The sequence below is a fragment of the Eufriesea mexicana genome, unplaced genomic scaffold (genome assembly GCF_001483705.2).
Source record: "Eufriesea mexicana isolate 0111107269 unplaced genomic scaffold, ASM148370v2 scaffold2792, whole genome shotgun sequence".
Lineage (NCBI taxonomy): Eukaryota > Metazoa > Arthropoda > Insecta > Hymenoptera > Apidae > Eufriesea > Eufriesea mexicana.
Genome location: NW_016910897.1, coordinates 928,645 through 949,489, shown reverse-complemented (window position 1 = coordinate 949,489; position 20,845 = coordinate 928,645). Strand labels below are relative to the sequence as shown.

Below are 20,845 nucleotides of genomic sequence, written 5' to 3'. Positions count from 1 at the left end.
ATTTATAATCAGGCAGGACGAATTAGATTTATAATCAGGCAGGACGAATTAGATTTTTAATCAGGCAGGACGAATTAGATTTTTAATCAGGCAGGATGAATTAAATTTTTACATAGGCAGGATGAATTAGATTTTTACATAGGCAGGATGAATTAGATTTTTATTCAGGCAGGACGAATTAGATTTTTAGCAAGGCAGGATATTTTTAAATGCAGTAATATTTACGTTTAAGTAATATATTCGAGGTTAAGATGTTAGTAATACTTAAGTGAAGAATTAATACTTAAACAGGGAGCTTACACTACAATGCTAGGCACATTCGTATTGAAGTAATATAAAGTTTTTAGCCAGGCAGTATTAAGGTTAACTAAACGTAATTATGCATGTTAATAATTGGGTTTATATATAATTAATGGTGGTATTGGTTGTATTAAGTAGTAGTAGTATTGCTTGGTATTAATCTTTCATTTTCAGGTTTAGCTTTTCGCGTCGATTTTTCTTTTCAATCCTTTTTGCCACTGTTTTGTACAACGATCAAAAATTGAACGTTTTACAAACGTGCACAAAAAGGGGAATTTATTAGAATGTTGAGTAATTTTTACGCGAATGGAGGGTGGATGGGACGTGGATAGGGTGGGTCTCCATTCGCAGCACCTCCTCGTGGTGAGACCTGGGCAATCGGTATTATTTGACATATTATTTCTAATTGTACCACTATAGTTATATCATGCATAACTAATAGCTATGATACAATTATGAATGATATAGCAAGTAATTCGAGCTAATTGGCTGCGATCTTAATGTTGTAGTTTTTCGTCTGTTAAATTAAGGAGAAGGAATCGATAAGGGATCATCTTGTAATTTATGTTGTTTAGACTTTAGACATAATTTACGTAGGTATATCAATTAAAATAGCCATCATCGAAGTCGATACCTTGTTTTTAACTATGGTTGCGTTTACAAAGATAGTTCGCTGATTAGTCGAAAAGCAGCTTCTCTGACCACTTCTATACCATATTTTAATAATGTATTTAGGTCCGGGTTTCGATTGCGTAGCCACCTCTACGTGGTGAAACCTGATAATTGGTATATTTCGTGACTTGCCTCCATGAATTCTGTCAAAATCTCTATAGATATTACAAAATAATTCATCTTTGACAAACGATACCAAGCTAAGAACTATGTAGTACTCGCAGTCCAGTCTAGCCTCCGAAAGGCTACCTTCTGGTACCTCAGACGCTAAACGGGAATCGCTAGTACCATTTTATTTGTCCCCCGTAAAGGGCATCGTGAGATGCGTGCGTTTTAAGTTTGATTAGTTATAGGTTCTTTCGTTATTTTAAATTTTTTGTTCTTGATTTTCTGTATTAATTAATTGTGTCTCATTTGGAAATGAGAAATATTTACCCATTCCCCTTCTTGTTCGATTCGCGAAACTAGCGATTATTTGTTCACAATCGCACCATTCCATTGGGTTAATGCGAGTCGAGCAGTCGGTAATATCTCTTGTCTCCTAAGTTGTACTCCTAAGTCGGTTCGTTTCCATCCGAGGGTCTACAGGTTGAGGTGATCGACGGTAGGTAAGTCACGTGCTTTATAGTTCCTTTGGTAACCCTTTATATTGTAGGACAAAAGCACCGAAATGACACGTGACTATTATTTTATTATTTTCGTATCGAGTATAGTGACCACGAATGCTCGTGTATAATTGTTTTTACAATTTTCTGCAGACAAGTCAACCAGTTAGTGAAATTTCAGTTCTTCATGTTTATGATGGCTGTACCCATGAGCTACTCTCTCAAATACTACTCTCATGAGCACAGACGGTGAAAACGGTGTAGTTTATTAGTATTAATCGTAGTTTCTTCTTACTATTAATTACTAAATTAGATATTTTTTTATTTTTCAAGACATTGTAGTTCTTGTAGAATTTTATGACTAGTTTCAGGTATTTGTTGGAATATAGAGCCATATTTCTGTACACATTCAGTACATTTGACCCAACATATGAAATTAAAGAGTATATTTTATAATGCTGACCATTGTTTATTCCAAGAAATCCATTTGTAGCAATTACATTCCGAATTACGGAATTTGGCTTACAATCATTTTCAACTAAGTTGAGGCCTTAAGCTTGCTCTTTCATGAATTTCGAGTAAGACAAACTATCAATGAATATGGCAAGTAAAATAGAACACAAATACCAATACTCTTTGCTAAATATATATTTTCACAATTTTGCTTTGAAAATACAATCTAAAATTATATTAAAACGATTCCTTTATTAAAACAGACATCGTATAAATATTCGCAGATTATTTACATACATCTACAAAAATTATGAAATAAAATTTGTCATGGGAATACGAAATGAGGTTTCCATTGCAAGCATTTGATTTACATTGCTTTCCCCCTGCTCCGCTATCGGCGATGACCACAATGGCTCCGCGGTGTTTAAAACTTCCTCATTTACACCGTTCTTCTCTTTTATCGTCGAAAATGATTCGAATTTTTCAAAAATATATTTAAGTTCCTTCGATAATTGAGTCTCGTTACAGATCTTCGTAGAAAGACAATTCATCATGACTACTTTGCTTCTCAGATCGTTCAATCGCAAAGATATTTTCTGCAACTCGTCTTCCATCCTCGATCTGTACTGTGCCTCCACGTTCAGTAATACTTTATTGTTCAAAAGTTCTTCCTTCAATTTGTAATTAGACTCGATGAGATTTAGCATTTGCAATTCCAAGTCACCCAGCTTCTTCCTTCGACCATAATCTTCCTCTGTAACTCGTAGTTGCTTCGACTGCTTCATTCTTCTTTCGAACCTCTGCATCTTCTTCCAACCATGCTTCTGCAGTGAATATTTCCTCAGCCTCCCCTGAGAGAATTACCATTTTCTTAAATTACCATTATTGAAATCGTCATTTTAGTAGATCGGATAATATGCAAACATTTTTGCTTCGTTCGAGTTACAAAAATATGACTAACAAACTTACTGTACGATTTCTTAAGTGTTTTCTACGTTTCTCCATAAATCTACCAATTCCATTCCTGAACACGCGTCTTTTCCATCCTATTCGATATTTCTTCTTCAGCGTTGCGTTTTCTACTATTTCTCGTCTCCTCTTCAGTATCCTTAACATCATTTGAAGAGTGTTAATGGGTATACGATTTTCAGTAAGGTCCAACTTCGTGATCCTGTTGTTTGATTGCAATAACCGAATCATCATTTCTGCGCCACGCTTACTGATCCCACAATGTCTCAGACTCAAGGATTTTAACCAGACGTCGCTCTTCAATGCATAAATCAAGTGTCTTACACTACTATCACCGAGTTTTGGATTCTGGTTCAGTATCAACGTGTGCAATCCTTGTGGCTGAAAGATATTCAACAAATCAGTACATATATTCGACATATCACAGCATTTGGTACTTACGCGAAAATTGCCAATGGCTTATACAATGATCTCATCTTTTCATTACATTTAACTCTTTGCACTCGACGATTTTTGGCTAGGGAAGAGTAGAAATCCAAAGATTCTCTACTAAAAAAACTGACGATACTTTTTTGAGCAGTAAATAAAGAATTGTAGAATAATTTGATTTCGATACTTCGCGCACTGTTACATTACATTAAATTTGATATATTAATTAATATCGATCTTCCAAATTTTATGAAATGGTGACTGGAGCTCACCTCTCGAGTGCAAAGGGTTAAATGCATTAAAAGAAATATAGCTAAATTATGTCTCGTAATTTTTAACTTTCAAGACAATAAGTATCAAAATTTTGCTCGAGCAGGTAGCTATTTGCTTTTTTAAAAATTTCATCCATTCGTGAAAAATGGCAATGACATTCTTCGCATATACAAGAAGGTATTTAGGGTTGCCAACAGTAGAACGTTTGATATAATCGTTCTTCTTCGTCATCGATAACAAAATTCGCGAGCAAGGAAGTTAATCTTCACCTTCCTATCAGAACTGTCATCCTGAGACTGTACGGCGGATTGCTCCCAAATATTCTGCAACAGATCAGCCTTCCTTCTCTTCAAGAACAGCGACAGGCACATGGCGCTCCTGTTCGTCAGTCTGCAAGACGACAGGTTCAGAACGCAGAGATTCGGATTGTTCCTCAAGCAGCTCAACAGCAAATCACAGCCTGCGTCAAGGAAAGAAACAGAGGGAGTAACTAAAAGTGTCTTAATATAACGACCTAACAGATACCACGTAAAAAGACTCGAAAGAAAAGGTACGTAACTCTGGTCAACGGAATATCCTATATCGGAATATCACTGAATTAAAGAAAAGAAAGGAGCAATAGCTCTTACAACTTATGTATGAGAAGGCTAGAAAATAATACTAACCTACGTCTCCAATACGACATCTCGTCAGAGACAGACTTATCAGCTTCTGGTTGTTTTTCAGCCCGGTGCACAGGATGTTCAGGTACTTGAGCGTCAGCGGAATCCCATCTAGAGTGACCGATGTGATGGCGGAGGAGTCCCTCACGCAAACAGCTATGGCATCCACGAGACATCGCAACAGGAAGTTGGTGTAGAGAATTGGCCTTCCTTGATCCTTTCCCCTGCATCGCCTGGACGTTCATCAAATGCCATTCTAGGGTTTTAACATCTCTGTTTCCGCTCTTTCTAACTCCCATTTCACGAGATCTCGGTCTACTTTGACAGACTTTGGCCTTTCTCTTCCTCCAGGTCTTTCTCTCCTTACGTTCTTTGCATTTCGTTATATTTCTTCTCTCTCCATTTCCGTTCTGGTCTGTCACTCTCTCTCTCTCTCTGCTCATTCTCTGCTGTCCAGGCGATGCCACCTGCAAGCTTAAACTTTCTGGGAGTAGTATCCGCGATGGAAACAAGGCTCATGGCGGGAGTAGGGTTAATCAAGCGTTTAGACCTCGCCCTCTGTGTAGCCATTTTCTTTACAAAGTGCGAGATAAAGTTAGAGAGAGAACTACATGCATTATTTTCTCTATAGCGATAATTCGATTCTTATGAAATACTTTATATAAGAAATAATATTTTTAGATACAACGTTGTGAAATAATATTTTTAAATTTAACATCATGCAATAACACTTTCATAGGACGTAGAATATTACGAAATAATTTTACATATAATACTGCGAGATATATTTTTATACGTAATACTGTCAATTACTTTTTCGTGTAATACTATAAAATATTATTTATATATATATAACGCTATGAAATATTTTTCTAGACAATGTTAGGCATATATAAAATATTTTTATACATAATACTATGAAATATTTAATCTATATGTATATAACACTATGAAACAACATTCTTTTCTATTCAAAATTAATAATATAGATTTTACAAATTAGAGATTATAAAATACAGAAGGAATTACAGGCTAAATATTCGACGAGATACAGGCTACACAGAAGGGAGACAAGAAGGAGTTAAAGCAAAGCTTAAAGCTTGAAATTTAAGTTTGAGCTTGGGGAAGCAACGAAATCAAACGATTCTTCTGATTCTGACAAAGTATCCGTTTACAAGTACCTTAATAGTCAAAGTAACCGAGTGCGCCTCTATTTCCCCGTTACTCGTGCCGCAATCCCCCATATAACAATTTCACAATCTCTTTACGAACATGGTCTGTCTCTATGTAACGTCAGTTCTCGAGTATCAACGGCGTCATCGACTATCCGGCTAGCATCTCGTTCGCTCAAATTCTCAGACCCTCCGAGTCACGTTAATTACCATAATTTCTCGAGCTTATCCTCCGTATTCACTTTCTCCCGTACACGTTTGCAGCGACTTCGACTATAGATATTAATTCTCGACAGACTTCGATTCTCGGCGATACTTCGGAGTATTGGGGACCAATCTTTGAGAGCCACGCGATCCGCGCAGAATCGCAAGCAACTCTTTGGTAAATATGCTTGCACGGCTGCTAACGGCTTAACGGACTTTTCCTCGCACAGAACCTTGTTAAAAAATATCGTCTATAGTATACGACAAGTAGAAATTCATTTACGAGAACGTTAAGTTAAATTGTTATTCTTTGATACCAAATATAATTAGCATTTCTGAAGAACGAAGTTTGCTAAAACGTCAGGTCAAACCTTTGTTAGGCTACTTTCGCTTCCCTTTACTTATTTCCTCCGATCCGCATTTTTTACTTTTTTACAAAATTTTTATTCCTTTTTTTTTTTTAATTCCGCCGATAGAGTTAGGTTATCGAGGTGTCGTAGTTAATCGGCGGTAAGTTAGTGCCGATTATGGCAATTGGAATCGAGTTGATCGAAGGATGTTAACGAACCTTGTATAACCAACCAAACTGTCCACGATCGGTTCTTCTCATCTCTTTGCTATTTTGCACAACACTAAGAACTCGATACAATGTCGATACTCGCTTCTTCGTTTATCATCGTACGAAACTTACTGATCGACGAACGCACTTGGACATGTCATTGGAGAAATGAATCGGTTAAAAAAAAAAAAAGTTAGATTCAAAATACCTCTCGCTAAAGGCGTAGAAAGAAAGAAACTGCGGTTACGAAATCTATCGAACATTTGACTATTAATTTCCTCCGAGCGCAAACTTCGTGTCACTGGGAAATGTTTACTTGTTCCTGGAACATGAAAAGATTCTCAAGGAATGAAATAATAAAACGACGGATCGGGAAGATCCACATTCGCCTCATTCGTGCATTCTAACTTCCAATCAATCGTGATTCATGCTTTCAGTGAACAGGATTTTCTATCTTATACTTTCAGCTATCTTTTATCGTTAGTTCAATTATATTTAATTTAAGTTCATTTAAATAGGTTTAAATATAGAGTTAACTTACTTTGGTATACTATTTCACGTTTTCTCTGTCTTAAGTCAAAAAGTGACGGGGTCTCTTTAACGAACGTCAAGGTAATTTAATTATTTAATTTACTCGAATTTGTATGTTTAAATTATCGGGCCTGTTCTATCGTTCTATCGGTTAATCTAATCACCCAGATTCGCTCGTTAATTGATTCTTAAGATAAATTAGTTTATCCTTAGGATAAATATCTCTACTATTTGACCGCACTGACTGCACACAACGGACACGATTAATGTCACTTACAAGTTAATTATTATTATATATTATTCTGATTATCCTGTGAAGTTAAAATTCATAAAACATGTCTATATAAATAACAATTGTAACGAATTTCATTAATAGATTAGATGTAATAGATTTTATAGATAGATTTAATAGATTGAATAGTAAACAAATTGGACTTACGGTTAACAGTGGAAGAGTAAACGGTCATTGCCATTAGCAGCCATTTATATATTTAACTATCTACTTATTCGTCATTACCGCTATTAATGTGTAGTCCTTAATGCCGATATAACTGACCTCGGTTACGTGTATTTCCTGTTTGCCTTTTTCTTTCTTTGTCCCTAATTATCGAGATTAAAAAAACTGGCCTGCATTTCCCCTCAAATCTCAATAAATGATAGATAATACCGGTATTCTTTTTGCAAATCGATCCTAATTTTTCGAACATCTACTTGAGGTCACCTGTCGAACCGGCATTTATTTGCAAACTTCGATTCTATTTACTTCGTTTTTCCTCGAATAGGGGTAAAGGGTAATTGTAATAAATAAATATGCAGTGGTAACTTGTGGTAACTATGGAAAAATAAAATTATAGAAACGTTAAATATGTGAAAAAGAAATAAAGTTGATAAAAATGATGATAATAAGAAATCGTTGCTTACTTGCTTTATTACTTTTATTCTATCTTTTAAAATATCAGACTGAACAGTTTAATTTTTCGTTAAGATTCCCGTATCTCATTTGTTGATCTTCATTGATGTTTTGTTTTTTAATCTTCGAATGTTATCGTATTCTCAGTAGCTGATAGGTACCGTTGTTAGCAGCAATTACAGGACTTTTTAAATGCTTTAAGACGTAGGATTTATCTTAGAAAATTATATTAATATTTCTTTGAACACTAATTTACGTAACATTTTAATTCTGTAATTTATTCCTATTTTATATTTCTTTATTAAACTGTACTACGTTTGCCACGTTTATACATCTTTGTCAACTTTACTACGTTTGTTTTATATAGGTGTGATTATTTCGATTATAACAATGACGTAATAACGTTGTTTAATCGTAAAACGTTTCACTTTGTGAATTTCATCTAACACACTGTTTTTACAATTTTATTTTACATAATTCGATTCTCCGACTATTTATTTAAATATAAAATATGATGCACCGTTACCTACAGTGTCTCTTAGTATTTACAAGATTCATTTTTTTATTATTTTTAGTATTTTTTTTATTAAAATTGCCGTACTGTTGAATTAATCTTGTAGATATACGTATATTTGTTTAGTATTTTATCATTGGTAAATTATTGCTATTTTTATTGTTATTCTATTCCACATTTTCTAACACTTTTAATAACTTTTACAAGTGTTTGAATTTCAAATATTCGGATTAATTTAAAACTTAAACTGTTCCATAGGCTATTATATTTACTAAAAGTATTTAAGCTCTAAGTTAGTTTAATATTTAGTCTATTCCACATAGGTTATACTATTTATTAAAAGTATGTAAGTTCCATATAGTGAAGCTGTTCCATGGCCCTTCTATTTACTAAAAATATTCAAATTTCAAATAGTCAATTCAATACTTCATCTGATAGACTACTATGTTTACTAAAAATATTCAAATTTCAAATACCTAATTCAATTTGATACTGAATTCGTTCGATACGCCATTCTATTTAGTAAAAGTTCTGAAGTTCCAAATACACAATCTGCTCCATGAGTCATCCTATTTATTAAAAGTATCCAAATTCCAAATACTTAATTTGTTTCATGGGCCATTCTGTTTGTTAAAAATATTCAAATACCTATTTATTGTATTTGATATTGATTTTATTGTAGTCTCCCTATTTATTGAAAGTATTCGAATCCCAAATGCATAATGTGTTCCATGGGTCATTGTACTTTGATTAAAAGTATTCAAATCCTAAATACTTTATTTGTTCCATGGGTCATTCTATTTATTAAAAGTATTCAAACCCTAAATACTAAATTTGTTCCATGGGTCATTTTATTTATTAATGATATTCAAATCCTAAATACTTAATTCAGAGTAATACTTAATGTGTTTAAAGGACCATTATATATCGAATAGATATATTCAAATCACAAGTGTTCAATACAATTCAATACTTAGTCTATTTCAAGGGCCATTATTTTAACTGGATGTATTGAAATCATAAGTACTTCATTCAATGTAATACTTAATCTGTTCCATTGGCCATTATATACAATAAAAATATTCAAATCCCAAGTATTTAGTTCAATGGAATAATTAACCTGTTCCTATGGGCATTATATTTATTAAAAGTATTCAAATTCCAAATACTTAATTCAAAGTAATACTTAAACAGTTCCGTGGGCCATTCTATTTATTAAAGGCATTCAAATCCTATAATTTCTTCCGTGAGTCATTATAATTATGAAAAGTATTGAAGTCCTATAATGTGTTCCGTGGGCCATTATATTTATGAAAAGTATTCATTCCTAAATACTTAATTCAATCCAATACTCAGTGTGTTCCATGGGTCATTCTATTTGCTAGTAATATTCAAATCACGAGTATTTATTTCAATGGAATAATTAACCTGTTCCATAGGGCACTATATTTATTAAAAGTACTCAAATTCCAAATATTTAATTCAAAGTAATACTTAATCCGTTCCATAGGCTATTATATTTGTGAAAAGTATTCGAATCCCAAGTACATAATTTAATGTAATACTTAATTTGTTCCATTGGCCATTATATTCAATAAAAATATTCAAATCCCAAGTATTTAAGTTCAATGGTATAATTAACCTGTTACATGGGGTATTATATTTATTAAAAGTATTCCAATTCCAAATACTTAACTCAGAGTAATACTTAATCTGTTCCGGGGGCAACTATATTTGTGAAAAGTATTCGAATCCTCTAATCTCTTCCATAGGCCATTATATTTATGAAAAGTATTTATATCCCAAATACTTAATTCAATGTGATACTTAATCTGTTCCATTGGCCATTATATTTAATAAAAATATTCAAATCCCAAGTATTTAGTTCAATGGTATAATTAACCTGTTCCATAAGGCATTATATTTATTAAAAGTATTCAAATTCCAAATACTTAATTCAAATCTAATACTTAATTTGTTCCATAGGCTATTATATTTGTGAAAAGTATTCGAATCCTATAATCTCTTCCATAGGCCATTATATTTATGAAAAGTATTTATATCCCAAATACTTAATTCAAATCTAATACTTAATTTGTTCCATAGGCTATTATATTTGTGAAAAGTATTCGAATCCTATAATCTCTTCCATAGGCCATTATACTTATGAAAAGTATTCGTATCCCAAGTACTTAATTCAATGTAATAATTTGTTCCATTGGCCATTATATTCAGTACAAATATTCAAATCCCAAGTATTTAGTTCAATGGAATAATTAACCTGTTCCATAGGGCACTATATTTATTAAAAGTACTCAAATTCCAAATACTTAATTCAAATCTAATACTTAATCCGTTCCATAGGCTATTATATTTGTGAAAAGTATTCGAATCCTATAATCTCTTCCATAGGCCATTATACTTATGAAAAGCATTCGTATCCCAAGTACTTAATTTAATGTAATACTTAATTTGTTCCATTGGCCATTATATTCAATAAAAATATTCAATTCCCAAGTATTTAGTTCAATGGAATAATTAACCTGTTCCCTAGGACATTATATTTATTAAAAGTATTCAAATTCTAAATACTTAATTCAAAGTAATACTTAATCTGTTCCATAGGCTATTATATTTGTGAAAAGTATTCGAATTCCAAATACTTAATTCAAAGTAATACTTAATGTGTTCCACAGGCTATTATATTTGTGAAAAGTATTCGAATCCTATAATCTCTTCCATAGGCCATTATATTTATGAAAAGTATTCGTATCCCAAGTACTTAATTTAATGTAATACTTAATTTGTTCCATTGGCCATTATATTCAATAAAAATATTCAAATCCCAAGTATTTAAGTTCAATGGTATAATTAACCTGTTACATGGGGTATTATATTTATTAAAAGTATTCCAATTCCAAATACTTAACTCAGAGTAATACTTAATCTGTTCCGGGGGCAACTATATTTGTGAAAAGTATTCGAATCCTATAATCTGTTTCATAGGCCATTCTATTTATGAAAAGTATTCATATCCGAAGTACTTAATTGAATTTAATACTTAATCTGTTCCATTGGCCATTATATTCAATGAAAATATTCAAATCCCAAGTATTTAGTTCAATAGAATAATTAACCTGTTCCATAGAGCATTATAGTTATTAAAAGTATTCAAATTCCAAATACTTAATTCGATGTAATACTTAATCTGTTCCGTAGGCCATTCTATTTATTAAAGGCATTGAAATCCTATATAATTTGTTCCGTGGGTCATTATATTTATGAAAAGTATTGAAATCCTATGTGTTCCGTGGGCCATTATGTTTATGAAAAGTATTCATTCCTAAATACTTAATTCAATTCAATACTCAGTTTGTTCCATGGGCCATTCTATTTGCTAGTAATATTCAAATCCCAAGTATTTAATGTAATGCAATACTTAATCTGTTTTCCACGGGCCATTATGTTCGCTATAAACATTCAAAACCCAAATACTTAATTCAACGTGATACTTAATCTGTTCCATGGGTCATTCTATTTACTAAAAATATTCAAGCTTCAAATGCCTAGTTCAATTCGTTGCTTAATATGTTCCAAGGGTCATTTTATTTTCTAAATTTCTCGAAGTTACCAATGTTCTCAAGGAATAATAGGGAACGGACTCTTCGATCTAAGAGAAAGAAAGCAGAAAATGACCAAGAGATATCAAGCAGAGACGAGTGTTAACCATAACGGATATTTACCTCGAACACACACGTATACCCGTCTATTAAAGGTGTGTTAATTGAAACGCCATGTGCAAGATACAGTTCCACGACGAAGGTGCAACACGAGCGAGAGACAATTACAAACTCGTTACTCGGTGATCTCAGAGGCAAAGATAATTTCGTGTAAAGCGCCCCTGGACAAATAATCGCTTTGTGCCACCGCTATGTAAACTCGCAATAATAATTGTCGAATGATCCCGTTATTTGCCACGCGCAAATTATAGATACTCGCTAATTTTCTTTGACTGTAACCGAGCATATAATGCTTCTTATGCTTCCTAATCCGCACTGAATCGATAAATTCTTTCTCGTTCAACATTTCATGTGCCGAATATTTTTGCGTATCTTAATAAATTTGTTATTTACGTGGAAATATATACGTATAAAAAAATATATATATCATATCTTGTTATTACTGGGCAAAATGATCTTCTTTATCTTCCTTTAATAGACGTTTAATAGAGGTTTAAGATACTTCTAGATATATTTTGATGAATATTTAATTTTATATATCTTGGCTACTACTATTGGATGTTGAACTTGGTTTTACTTTCTCCTTAGCTTCTTTTCTACTCGTAAAAGTTTTCATTGTTTAAGTAATTCCTGATTTATAATGGTATTCAATCATAATTTATATCTTTTGTCCCTTTTACACCTCTCACCTCCTACTTAATTCCTGTTTACTTATTCCTCGTGTCTTGAAAATCTATTTAGCGTAATCTAAATACTTAAAACTCGTATCAAAGGGAATCCAAATATCAGCAGGTCGAAGAGTTTCACACGCTTTACAAATCAACTTTCTCTTTCTCCTTCGTTACGTGTCGGAATATTGTCAAGCACGTCTCACACTTGAGAATTTTGTAGCTTCTGCGAAATGAGCCGGGTCGCGGTGTGCAATTGCTGCTCGCCATTCAAACAGCGTGCATTATTAGCCTTTCAAATCGAATAATAGCTTCAAGGAGATTCTGTTGAATGTTTCATAACGTGCCGTTCGGTATCGAGCTGCAAACCTATCGCATGTTATCGTAATGCTGCTATATCTATCGCACGTTGATTGGTCAAAAGCGTCATTAGTGTCCTCTTAATCAAACGAACACGGCCGAACTATGAATTATTGAATATCGTAAGATGATTGATAATTTCGTTATCCGACTACGTTGGCCCTAATTAATCGTGACCGTAGTATCTGCTGATTTATAACAACCTCATCGAAATAATCGGAAAATGGTTTACTTGTTAAAAATTCTTCATATTCTTCGAGAAACGATTCTTCTTTTAACTTGCTTACTCGGAGTTCTCTCTCTCTCTCTCTCTCTCTCTCTAAATCGGGTGCCAAGAATATTTCTCTACAAAGCCTACACGCGTCTATTATTTTTAGCTGTGTACTCTACACGGACTGCTACCATCTCTGAAACATAATATCCATTAATTATCTCGAAGAGGCTACACATCACTTCCCGAAACATAGTCGTGATTAATCTTGTTAACACACCTGCATCTTCACTCTTCCCGACGTCGTCGCTATTAGTTTCACTAATGGGTCTGTATTCGTCTTACGGATGTTGTCATCTCTAAGTTCACTGAACGGTCTATACTACTTTTCGGCCAATCGTCATCGGTAATTTCTCCTAACAGGCCTACTCTCTCGTTATCTCATTTATAATGCCAGTCATCGAATAGCGAACGATAACTGAAGAAAAACAGCCTATTTCCTAAAACTTGATTTGGATCTTGATCTCAATTTCAATCTGCAAAGCTTGCAACTCGCAACTATCGAGAGGAACTATCGCCCATGGTATCTCCGAAGATATGATCGAAAACACTGGTTGCCTCGAATTTTCTTTGAACCGCTTATCAAAATGGAGGTCTATTAAACGAATAAATCACACACAACGTCACGTAACGCACGAACGTGCCCTTAACGAAGAGAGATGCCCCGACACGGCGCAGTCCCAGAGAGCAAACAAAATATTTGGCTAGGTGCTCGAGAAGAAGAGGGGCAAAGGCATCCCGATCCGTGGCCTCTTCGGCCCGCGTCGTCCTCGTGGAATCGCAAACTTTAGTCAGTGGATTCGAGGCCACTATGCCGTCTGCAACTGGGCCTAGCTTTATTAAAACGTCGTGCACATCTCCAGACACCGTGACGCTTAACAATGCATCGATCGGCCGATCGCGTCTCGAGAATCAATGAAAACCAGCGATTCCTCTCGTCGTCGTTCATCGAATCGTCTCGTTGAACCGTCTCGCGTCTCGGGAATCGTCCCGTTGAACGCGTTGAAACTGCGATCCGGTCACCATCATTACAGGGTCCATTCGAGGAATAGTTTTACACCTGTTCAGAGTTCAGACGAGTCCACAAATTGCTCTATAAAACTGTCCGCGACGGTATATGAAATTTATAACACAAGTTGAAAGCGTTGACGTTGATTATTCGCGAGTGAGATCTAGCAGACAGCGATAAACGTCGGATCGTTGAGAAGGAATGCGCGCGACCTCGAGGTCTAAAATGTCTCTGGGAAGCCTGAAGCCGATGTTGAAACGCGATCAGGATCGCGCCGATGATCGACGTTGTCCGACGATTTCCCAACTTGGTCCCTGTCCAAACGGATCGATCGTTCATTGACAGCCCTCGAAAACTTTGGGTTCTCGTTCTCCGATTCTGTTTTCGCTTCTGCGACCGACACACGCGTCTTCGAACTCGGCTCTCGTTCTCTATCTCCATCTCTCTTCCCCGCTGCCTATCCTCGAAACGTAAATTTCCGCGTGCACGGACGTGTTTACGTGTTTGGAACGCGGTGTAATCCTCGCGGTTACGTCGGTCCACGTCGTTTCCAAGGTTGATCGAAGAAATTACGGCCGCGGAACGAATCGAAATCGGGTGGAGTTCGTGACGTGAATGTTGGCTCGAGTGACTTTCGGATGTAGGAATCTGAAATCGACGATCCAGAGGCCAGAGTGATAAGATAAAGCGGAGAATGTCGGGAGCTAAAAGCGTGTACCTGTGATTTCGAGGCTGGCCTTCGCGTCGCTCGGTTCAGTGTCAGACTCGATGAATCTCAGAGCTGATTCGCGTTTACGGGACCTGTGACTGCCAGTAATTGCCGTTTCTGCTCTCTCGATCCTTCCGTGATACTCGGGGTGTTACGAAGAGGGATTTTGGTTAAATTCGTGTTGCAACATTGATCGATGCGCGTGTGAAGAGATTTGAAAGAATTTGAAAGAATTTGAAAGGATTTGAAAGGATTCTGGGAGCTGTGCTTAGGGTTTCTGATACTCTAGGATCTGTGATTTGGATCTGTGAAAAGTTGGATTTGGTTCTAGATCTTCTTCGGTGCATCGTAGGTATATCTATTTCATTGCAATATTATTCCCGTCACGAGACTTGTTTTAGTTTTTTTTATCGTTAACTTTGCTATGCGAGATTCAAGTGACTCTTTTATCGTCTAGATGATTTATGGATTTTTAAGGAAACAGAGAGTTTTGATGCTTTAAGCTACCTGGTAGTTTAAGTGGCATCTGATCTGCTATGAATATATTTTCTAAAGCACGATGTACCTATATTATCTCGATAATATCAGTAACTTATTCTCGACTTTGATTTACTTTACTTGTAGCGTTAATTCATTTTCGTTAACGATCTAACTTATTCTTCTATCTGCTACGAGTAATTTTGCTAGGGGACTTATTATCTTTTTAAGCTTCTTAATAACTTTATCTTAGGAATATGTCTCTCGAAGAATTCAGCGTATTTTAATGCCACGAATAATTGTGCCGCGAGATCTATAGTAATCTCTTAAGGTATATTATTTTCTCTCGGCGTACCTGATTTTTCTTCGTTCAGTGTCATCGTAAAGGAACTCATCACCATTGAGGAACTTCGTGTACTTGCGATTTCAGTGGCAAACATAAAGGCAGACAAGAACGTGTATACCAGCGATATACCGTGTAATTAGTGTCGATGAGTGTTAAATACTTTGAAGTGCTCGGACCATGCAAGAACCTTACTCTTTCAATGATCATGCGCTCTTCGTCAGGAATAATGCAAATGAAAATTCAACTAGTACACGTTTTCGTGGTAAGTTGCGGTTATTTCTTGATTACACAGCTATGCTTATTAACGTAACATCTCATAAATATTCATAATCTCTTACTCATCCTGATCCACTCCATTTTTCGCTCGTTACTTCCTGCAACTACCAACACGCATCATTCTCGAACTTGTTCCACGACATTGAGGAGGGACGTTCAACCTACTTGTACCTATCTTACGCGTTGAATTCTTGTTTTCCAATTGATTATGCACGTCACGAGTACTTCCCATCGTGAACCGTATTTTTGTATCACAATCATTTGCAAAGAGGACAAAATTTCATACTATCCTTCGAGGTACATTGGACGTTACTCCTTGTAAGATAATATAATTCAGATTATTTAATTTCAATAATTTAACTTCGAACATTCAATTCGAGCCAATCGATTAGAATCAATCAATTATGAGCAATTAATTCGAATCATTCAGTTAGGATTACTTAATTGGAATTATTCAGTTAGGATTACTTAATTCGGATCATTCAGTTAGGATCATTCAAATCGGGTCAATTCAATTCTGATCAATCAATAAGGATCATTCAATTAGGATCACTTAATTTGGATCAATTCGATTCAGGTCTTTCAATTCGGATCATTCAGTTAGGATCATTTAAATCGGGTCAATTCTAATTAATTAATTAGGATCATTTAATTTGGATCAATTCAATTCAGGTCTTTCAATTCGGATCATTCAGTTAGGATCATTTAAATCGGGTCAAATCAATTCTGAATAATCAATTAGGATCATTGAATTTGGATCATTGAATTTGGATCAATTCAATTCAGGTCTTTCAATTTGGATCAATTCAATTCAGGTCTTTCAATTTGGATCAATTCAATTCAGGTCTTTCAATTCGGATCATTCAATTCAGGTCTTTCAATTCGGATCATTCAGTTAGGATCATTTAAATCGGGTCAAATCAATTCTGAATAATCAATTAGGATCATTGAATTTGGATCATTGAATTTGGATCAATTCAATTCAGGTCTTTCAATTCGGATCATTCAGTTGGGATCACTTAATTCGGATCAATTCAATTCGGGTCTTTCAATTCGGATCATTCAGTTAGGATCATTTAAGTCGGATCAATTCAATTCGAATCAACTAATTCGGATCATTCAGTTAGGATCATTTAAGTCTGATCAATTCAATTCGAATCTACTAATTCGGATCAATCAATTTGGATCATTCAATTAAGGTCATTTAATTAGGATCAGTCAGTTGGGATCATTCAATTCAGATCACTTAATTCGGGTCATTCAGTTAGGATCATTCAATTCGGGTTACTTAATTCGGATCATTCAATGTGGATAATTTCTTTGCATCTTTGCTCCTATGGAAAAGATTTATGAAGGTATTACGATACAAGAGATACAAAAGAAAAGGAACTGCTCTTATTTTTTCTAGAGTCCAGTCGATGAACCCTGAACGATATGTTGAAGAGAAACGAAGGACTGTGCACGAGGTGAGAAATTGCTTCGAGGATGGGTTGCAAGACTAGCATGTTAGAATGTATAGAAGACAGAGGGGAGGCGGAAAAGAGGAAGCAATCAGATATGCTGGAGCAAGGAACCTTACTCGGTAATAACTATATATCATAAGATAAATTTCCCGGTATTTTGGCCTTTTTCATTGGCAAATACATTATATGTAACCTTTTTCTACAAACTTTTCTTTATGGATTAAGTATTGTCGTCTTATTCCTCTACTTTGTTCTCGCGTATGATATTCAATTCGAGACTATTGATACTTTTGGCTTCCTATTTCCTTAACCGTGTACCCTTCTATTTATTCATTTTATTCGACCATCGACTTCTTTTCATTCCACTTAAAAAAGTCAAAATAGTGATAGCTTTATAGTAACATTGTGCTTCTACCGATTTGTTAAATAATTAAAAGCTTAACTCTTTTCAAGAAGACTCGTAAAGGATCTATACTAAATTTTCAAACGATTAAAAAGTTCTGTCAATCTTTTTTTGTTTTCTAAACAATTAATTCTCTCTCTCAAAAAAGGGGGAAAGAAATACTTATAAAAGATCTTCATTTACTTTTGAAAGGATTAAAAATTTCTCAACAATCTGTTCTTTTTAAGGCAGACGTAAAAAGTAGTCATGTTTACATCTACATGATGTGAAAAATCTATTCATTCGTTCCCAAAACTCGATATACAAATATTCCCTCCTCAATTTCACAACTCTACGAATCAAATACGCTAATTCGCTCTGTTTTCCTCTACAATTAAACCCAACATCCAATCAACAAGTTCAAGCCAAGCATTCTCTTAATTACACGACAAATCGAGCCACTTAACACAACGATCTCTCGTAATAATTCCAAGGCAGATTACACGATACGCACTCTCCGAATGGTTAATCGAGTTTACTGATTTATCTCGTGCATCTCCAGTGACACTCGAGAATAAAAAAGGAAACGAGAAAAAATAGATAGAAAGAAAGAAAGGGAGGAAGAGAATTCTACTCGAGATTGTTTATCGAACACGGGATCAGGGGATCTGATGATCTTGGATGTCTAGTGCGTACTGGGACAGGAAAGATTCGAAGTTGAAGGCGTACAACGATCGGTGAAGGAAAATAAATATTGCAATCAGCTGTGGAGGATTGCGTCTCGCAAAAGAGCGGACCGAAAGAGTACTACCTCGAGTGATTCTCCTTGACCTGGTCTCTCTACGCTGCGGCCACGCGCCGTATCCTCGACTGGAGGCAACGTTCGAGACATGAATTAATTAAAACTACGAGGTTTCGGAAAGCAAGCAGCGTTTTCTTCTGAATTTCGATCGAACTGTCAAACGACAGATGAATGTCATTTTCGAGTAGAAATTGTAACTATGTTATAGTGCTGTGGATCTATGGTGAGATCTCGTCAGAAGATGAGTGGATCGTGAGAGGATCGTGAGTGGATTTTGAATTAATTTTGGATAAACTTTGGATAAATTTTGATGAGTGAATCGTGAATGGATCGTGAATGGATCGTGAATGGATCGTGAATGGATCGTGAGTAGGTCGTCGGTGGATTTTGAATTAATTTTGAATAGACTTTGGATAACTTTGGATAAATTTTGATGAGTGGATCGTGAGTGGATCGTGAGTGGATCGTGAGTGGGTCGTGAGTGGATCGTGAGTGGGTCGTGAGTGGGTCGTGAGTGGGTCGTGAGTAGGTCGTGAGTGGGTCGTGAGTGGGTCGTGAGTGGGTCGTGAGTGGGTCGTGAGTAGGTCGTGAGTAGGTCGTGAGTAGGCCGTCGGTGGATTTTGAATTAATTTTGAATAGACTTTGGATAAATTTTGATGAGTGGATCGTGAGTGGATCATGAGCGAATTGTGAGCGGATTGTGAGCGAATCGTGAGCGAATCGTGAGCGAATCGTGAGTGGATTGTGAGTGGATTGTGAGCGAATCGTGAGTGAATTTCGAATAGATTACAAATAGATTTCGAATAGATTAAAAATAGATTTCGAATAGATTAAAAATAGATTTCGGATAGATTAAAAATAGATTTCGGATAGATTAAAAATAGATTTCGGATAGATTACAAATAGATTCTAAGAGGTTTCTAAGAAACTAAAGAGCTAAGAAGCGAGGTGGATTAACAGAAGATCGATTTGATTGGAATATACACTCGTCAAAAGAAACGTTTGTAAATAAGTTTTATCGCTTTTGGAGATTTGATAAGGGATCTTTGGAACCTTTCATAGCGAAGAATTTTGATTTCCGAAGATTTAGATTTATCGAGTTGATCTGAACTTAGGCGTTCTTTAATCAGCTACATAGCATTATACATAAGGAACGTAACAATAAAAAAGGGATGAAGCTCTAGAATTTTGGAGTAACTTTTTTGGTACTGATATCTGAATTAATTTGTTAGTACCATTGCCAATACCACCACACTTTACGAGTTTTTTAATTAATCTACTATTATATGGTACACAAGGAAAGCACTAGATTTCAAAAATTGTACATTAATGTTTTAATGTAGCACTTGGATTTATTTCTATGGAATTAATTAATTACTATTTTTGATCGTTATATTCTTAACTTTTGAGTTAATCTACTGTTATACGGTACTTAAAGAAATATATGTATATATAAACTTTTAAAATTGTACATAAAGTTTTCAATACTATTTTAATACCACTTATTTCTATGTAATTGAAGTTTTGCATTACTGTTATAGTCTTCAACTATTATCTTCTCAACTTGTGAATTAATCTTCTATTATATAATATTCAAGAGAAACATATAAACTTTCAAAACTGTATATAAAGTTTTCATTACTACTTTAATATTACTATATAATATTCAAGAGAAACATATAAACTTTCAAAACTGTATATAAAGTTTCATTACTGCTTTAATACTATTTTTATTCCTATGTAATTAAAGTTTTGCTTTACTTTTCTTATAATCTTCAATCGTTATCTTCTCAACTTGTGAATTAATCTTCTATTATATAATATTCAAGAGAAGTATATAAACTTTGAAAACTGTATATAAAATTTTCGATACTATATTAATACCCTTTATTCCTATATAATTAATCAAAATTTTACTTTACACATCTCATCTACGATCTTCGTTCGTTATCTTCTTAATTCCTTGTTAAAAAGGAAAAAAAAAAAAAAAAAATTCCAAAACCTATTTAATATCTACATCTGTGGCAATATATTTATCCGTATCATCAAATAGCATCTAATTCATATATCTGTCCCAACTCTTATTTAC

At 34.7% G+C, this 20,845-nt stretch overlaps 1 protein-coding gene and 3 long non-coding RNA genes across 5 annotated transcripts; 1 reads left to right on the top strand and 3 right to left on the bottom strand.

Annotated features, from left to right (window-relative positions):
* Positions 1–2,209: 2,209 nt before the first annotated feature.
* Positions 2,210–4,604, bottom strand: LOC108550547 (uncharacterized; the record flags this gene model as incomplete). The annotated part of the gene is made up of 4 exons (XM_017904303.1): positions 2,210–2,881; positions 3,000–3,380; positions 3,971–4,161; positions 4,367–4,604. Coding segments are annotated over 4 exons (1,353 nt in total), but the record flags the coding sequence as incomplete, so codon positions are not given.
* A 1,101-nt stretch (positions 4,605–5,705) lies between these two features.
* On the bottom strand, positions 5,706–10,299 carry LOC108550499 (uncharacterized). Its single transcript, XR_001890428.1, has 5 exons — positions 8,730–10,299; positions 7,751–8,642; positions 7,269–7,661; positions 6,840–7,140; positions 5,706–6,620 (listed from the first exon to the last, which is right to left on the bottom strand). It is a non-coding gene; the product is annotated as an uncharacterized LOC108550499 (long non-coding RNA).
* Positions 10,300–10,987: 688 nt separating this feature from the next.
* On the bottom strand, positions 10,988–15,627 carry LOC108550498 (uncharacterized). 2 transcript variants are annotated; one of them, XR_001890427.1, is made up of 4 exons: positions 15,020–15,627; positions 13,513–14,949; positions 11,997–13,428; positions 10,988–11,923 (listed from the first exon to the last, which is right to left on the bottom strand). It is a non-coding gene; the product is annotated as an uncharacterized LOC108550498 (long non-coding RNA). The 2 variants fall into 2 exon arrangements; XR_001890426.1 differs by having other exon boundaries at positions 13,513–15,625.
* Positions 15,628–16,835: 1,208 nt separating this feature from the next.
* Positions 16,836–18,697, top strand: LOC108550501 (uncharacterized). Its single transcript, XR_001890430.1, has 2 exons — positions 16,836–16,895; positions 16,982–18,697. It is a non-coding gene; the product is annotated as an uncharacterized LOC108550501 (long non-coding RNA).
* The last annotated feature ends 2,148 nt before the right edge of the window (positions 18,698–20,845 follow it).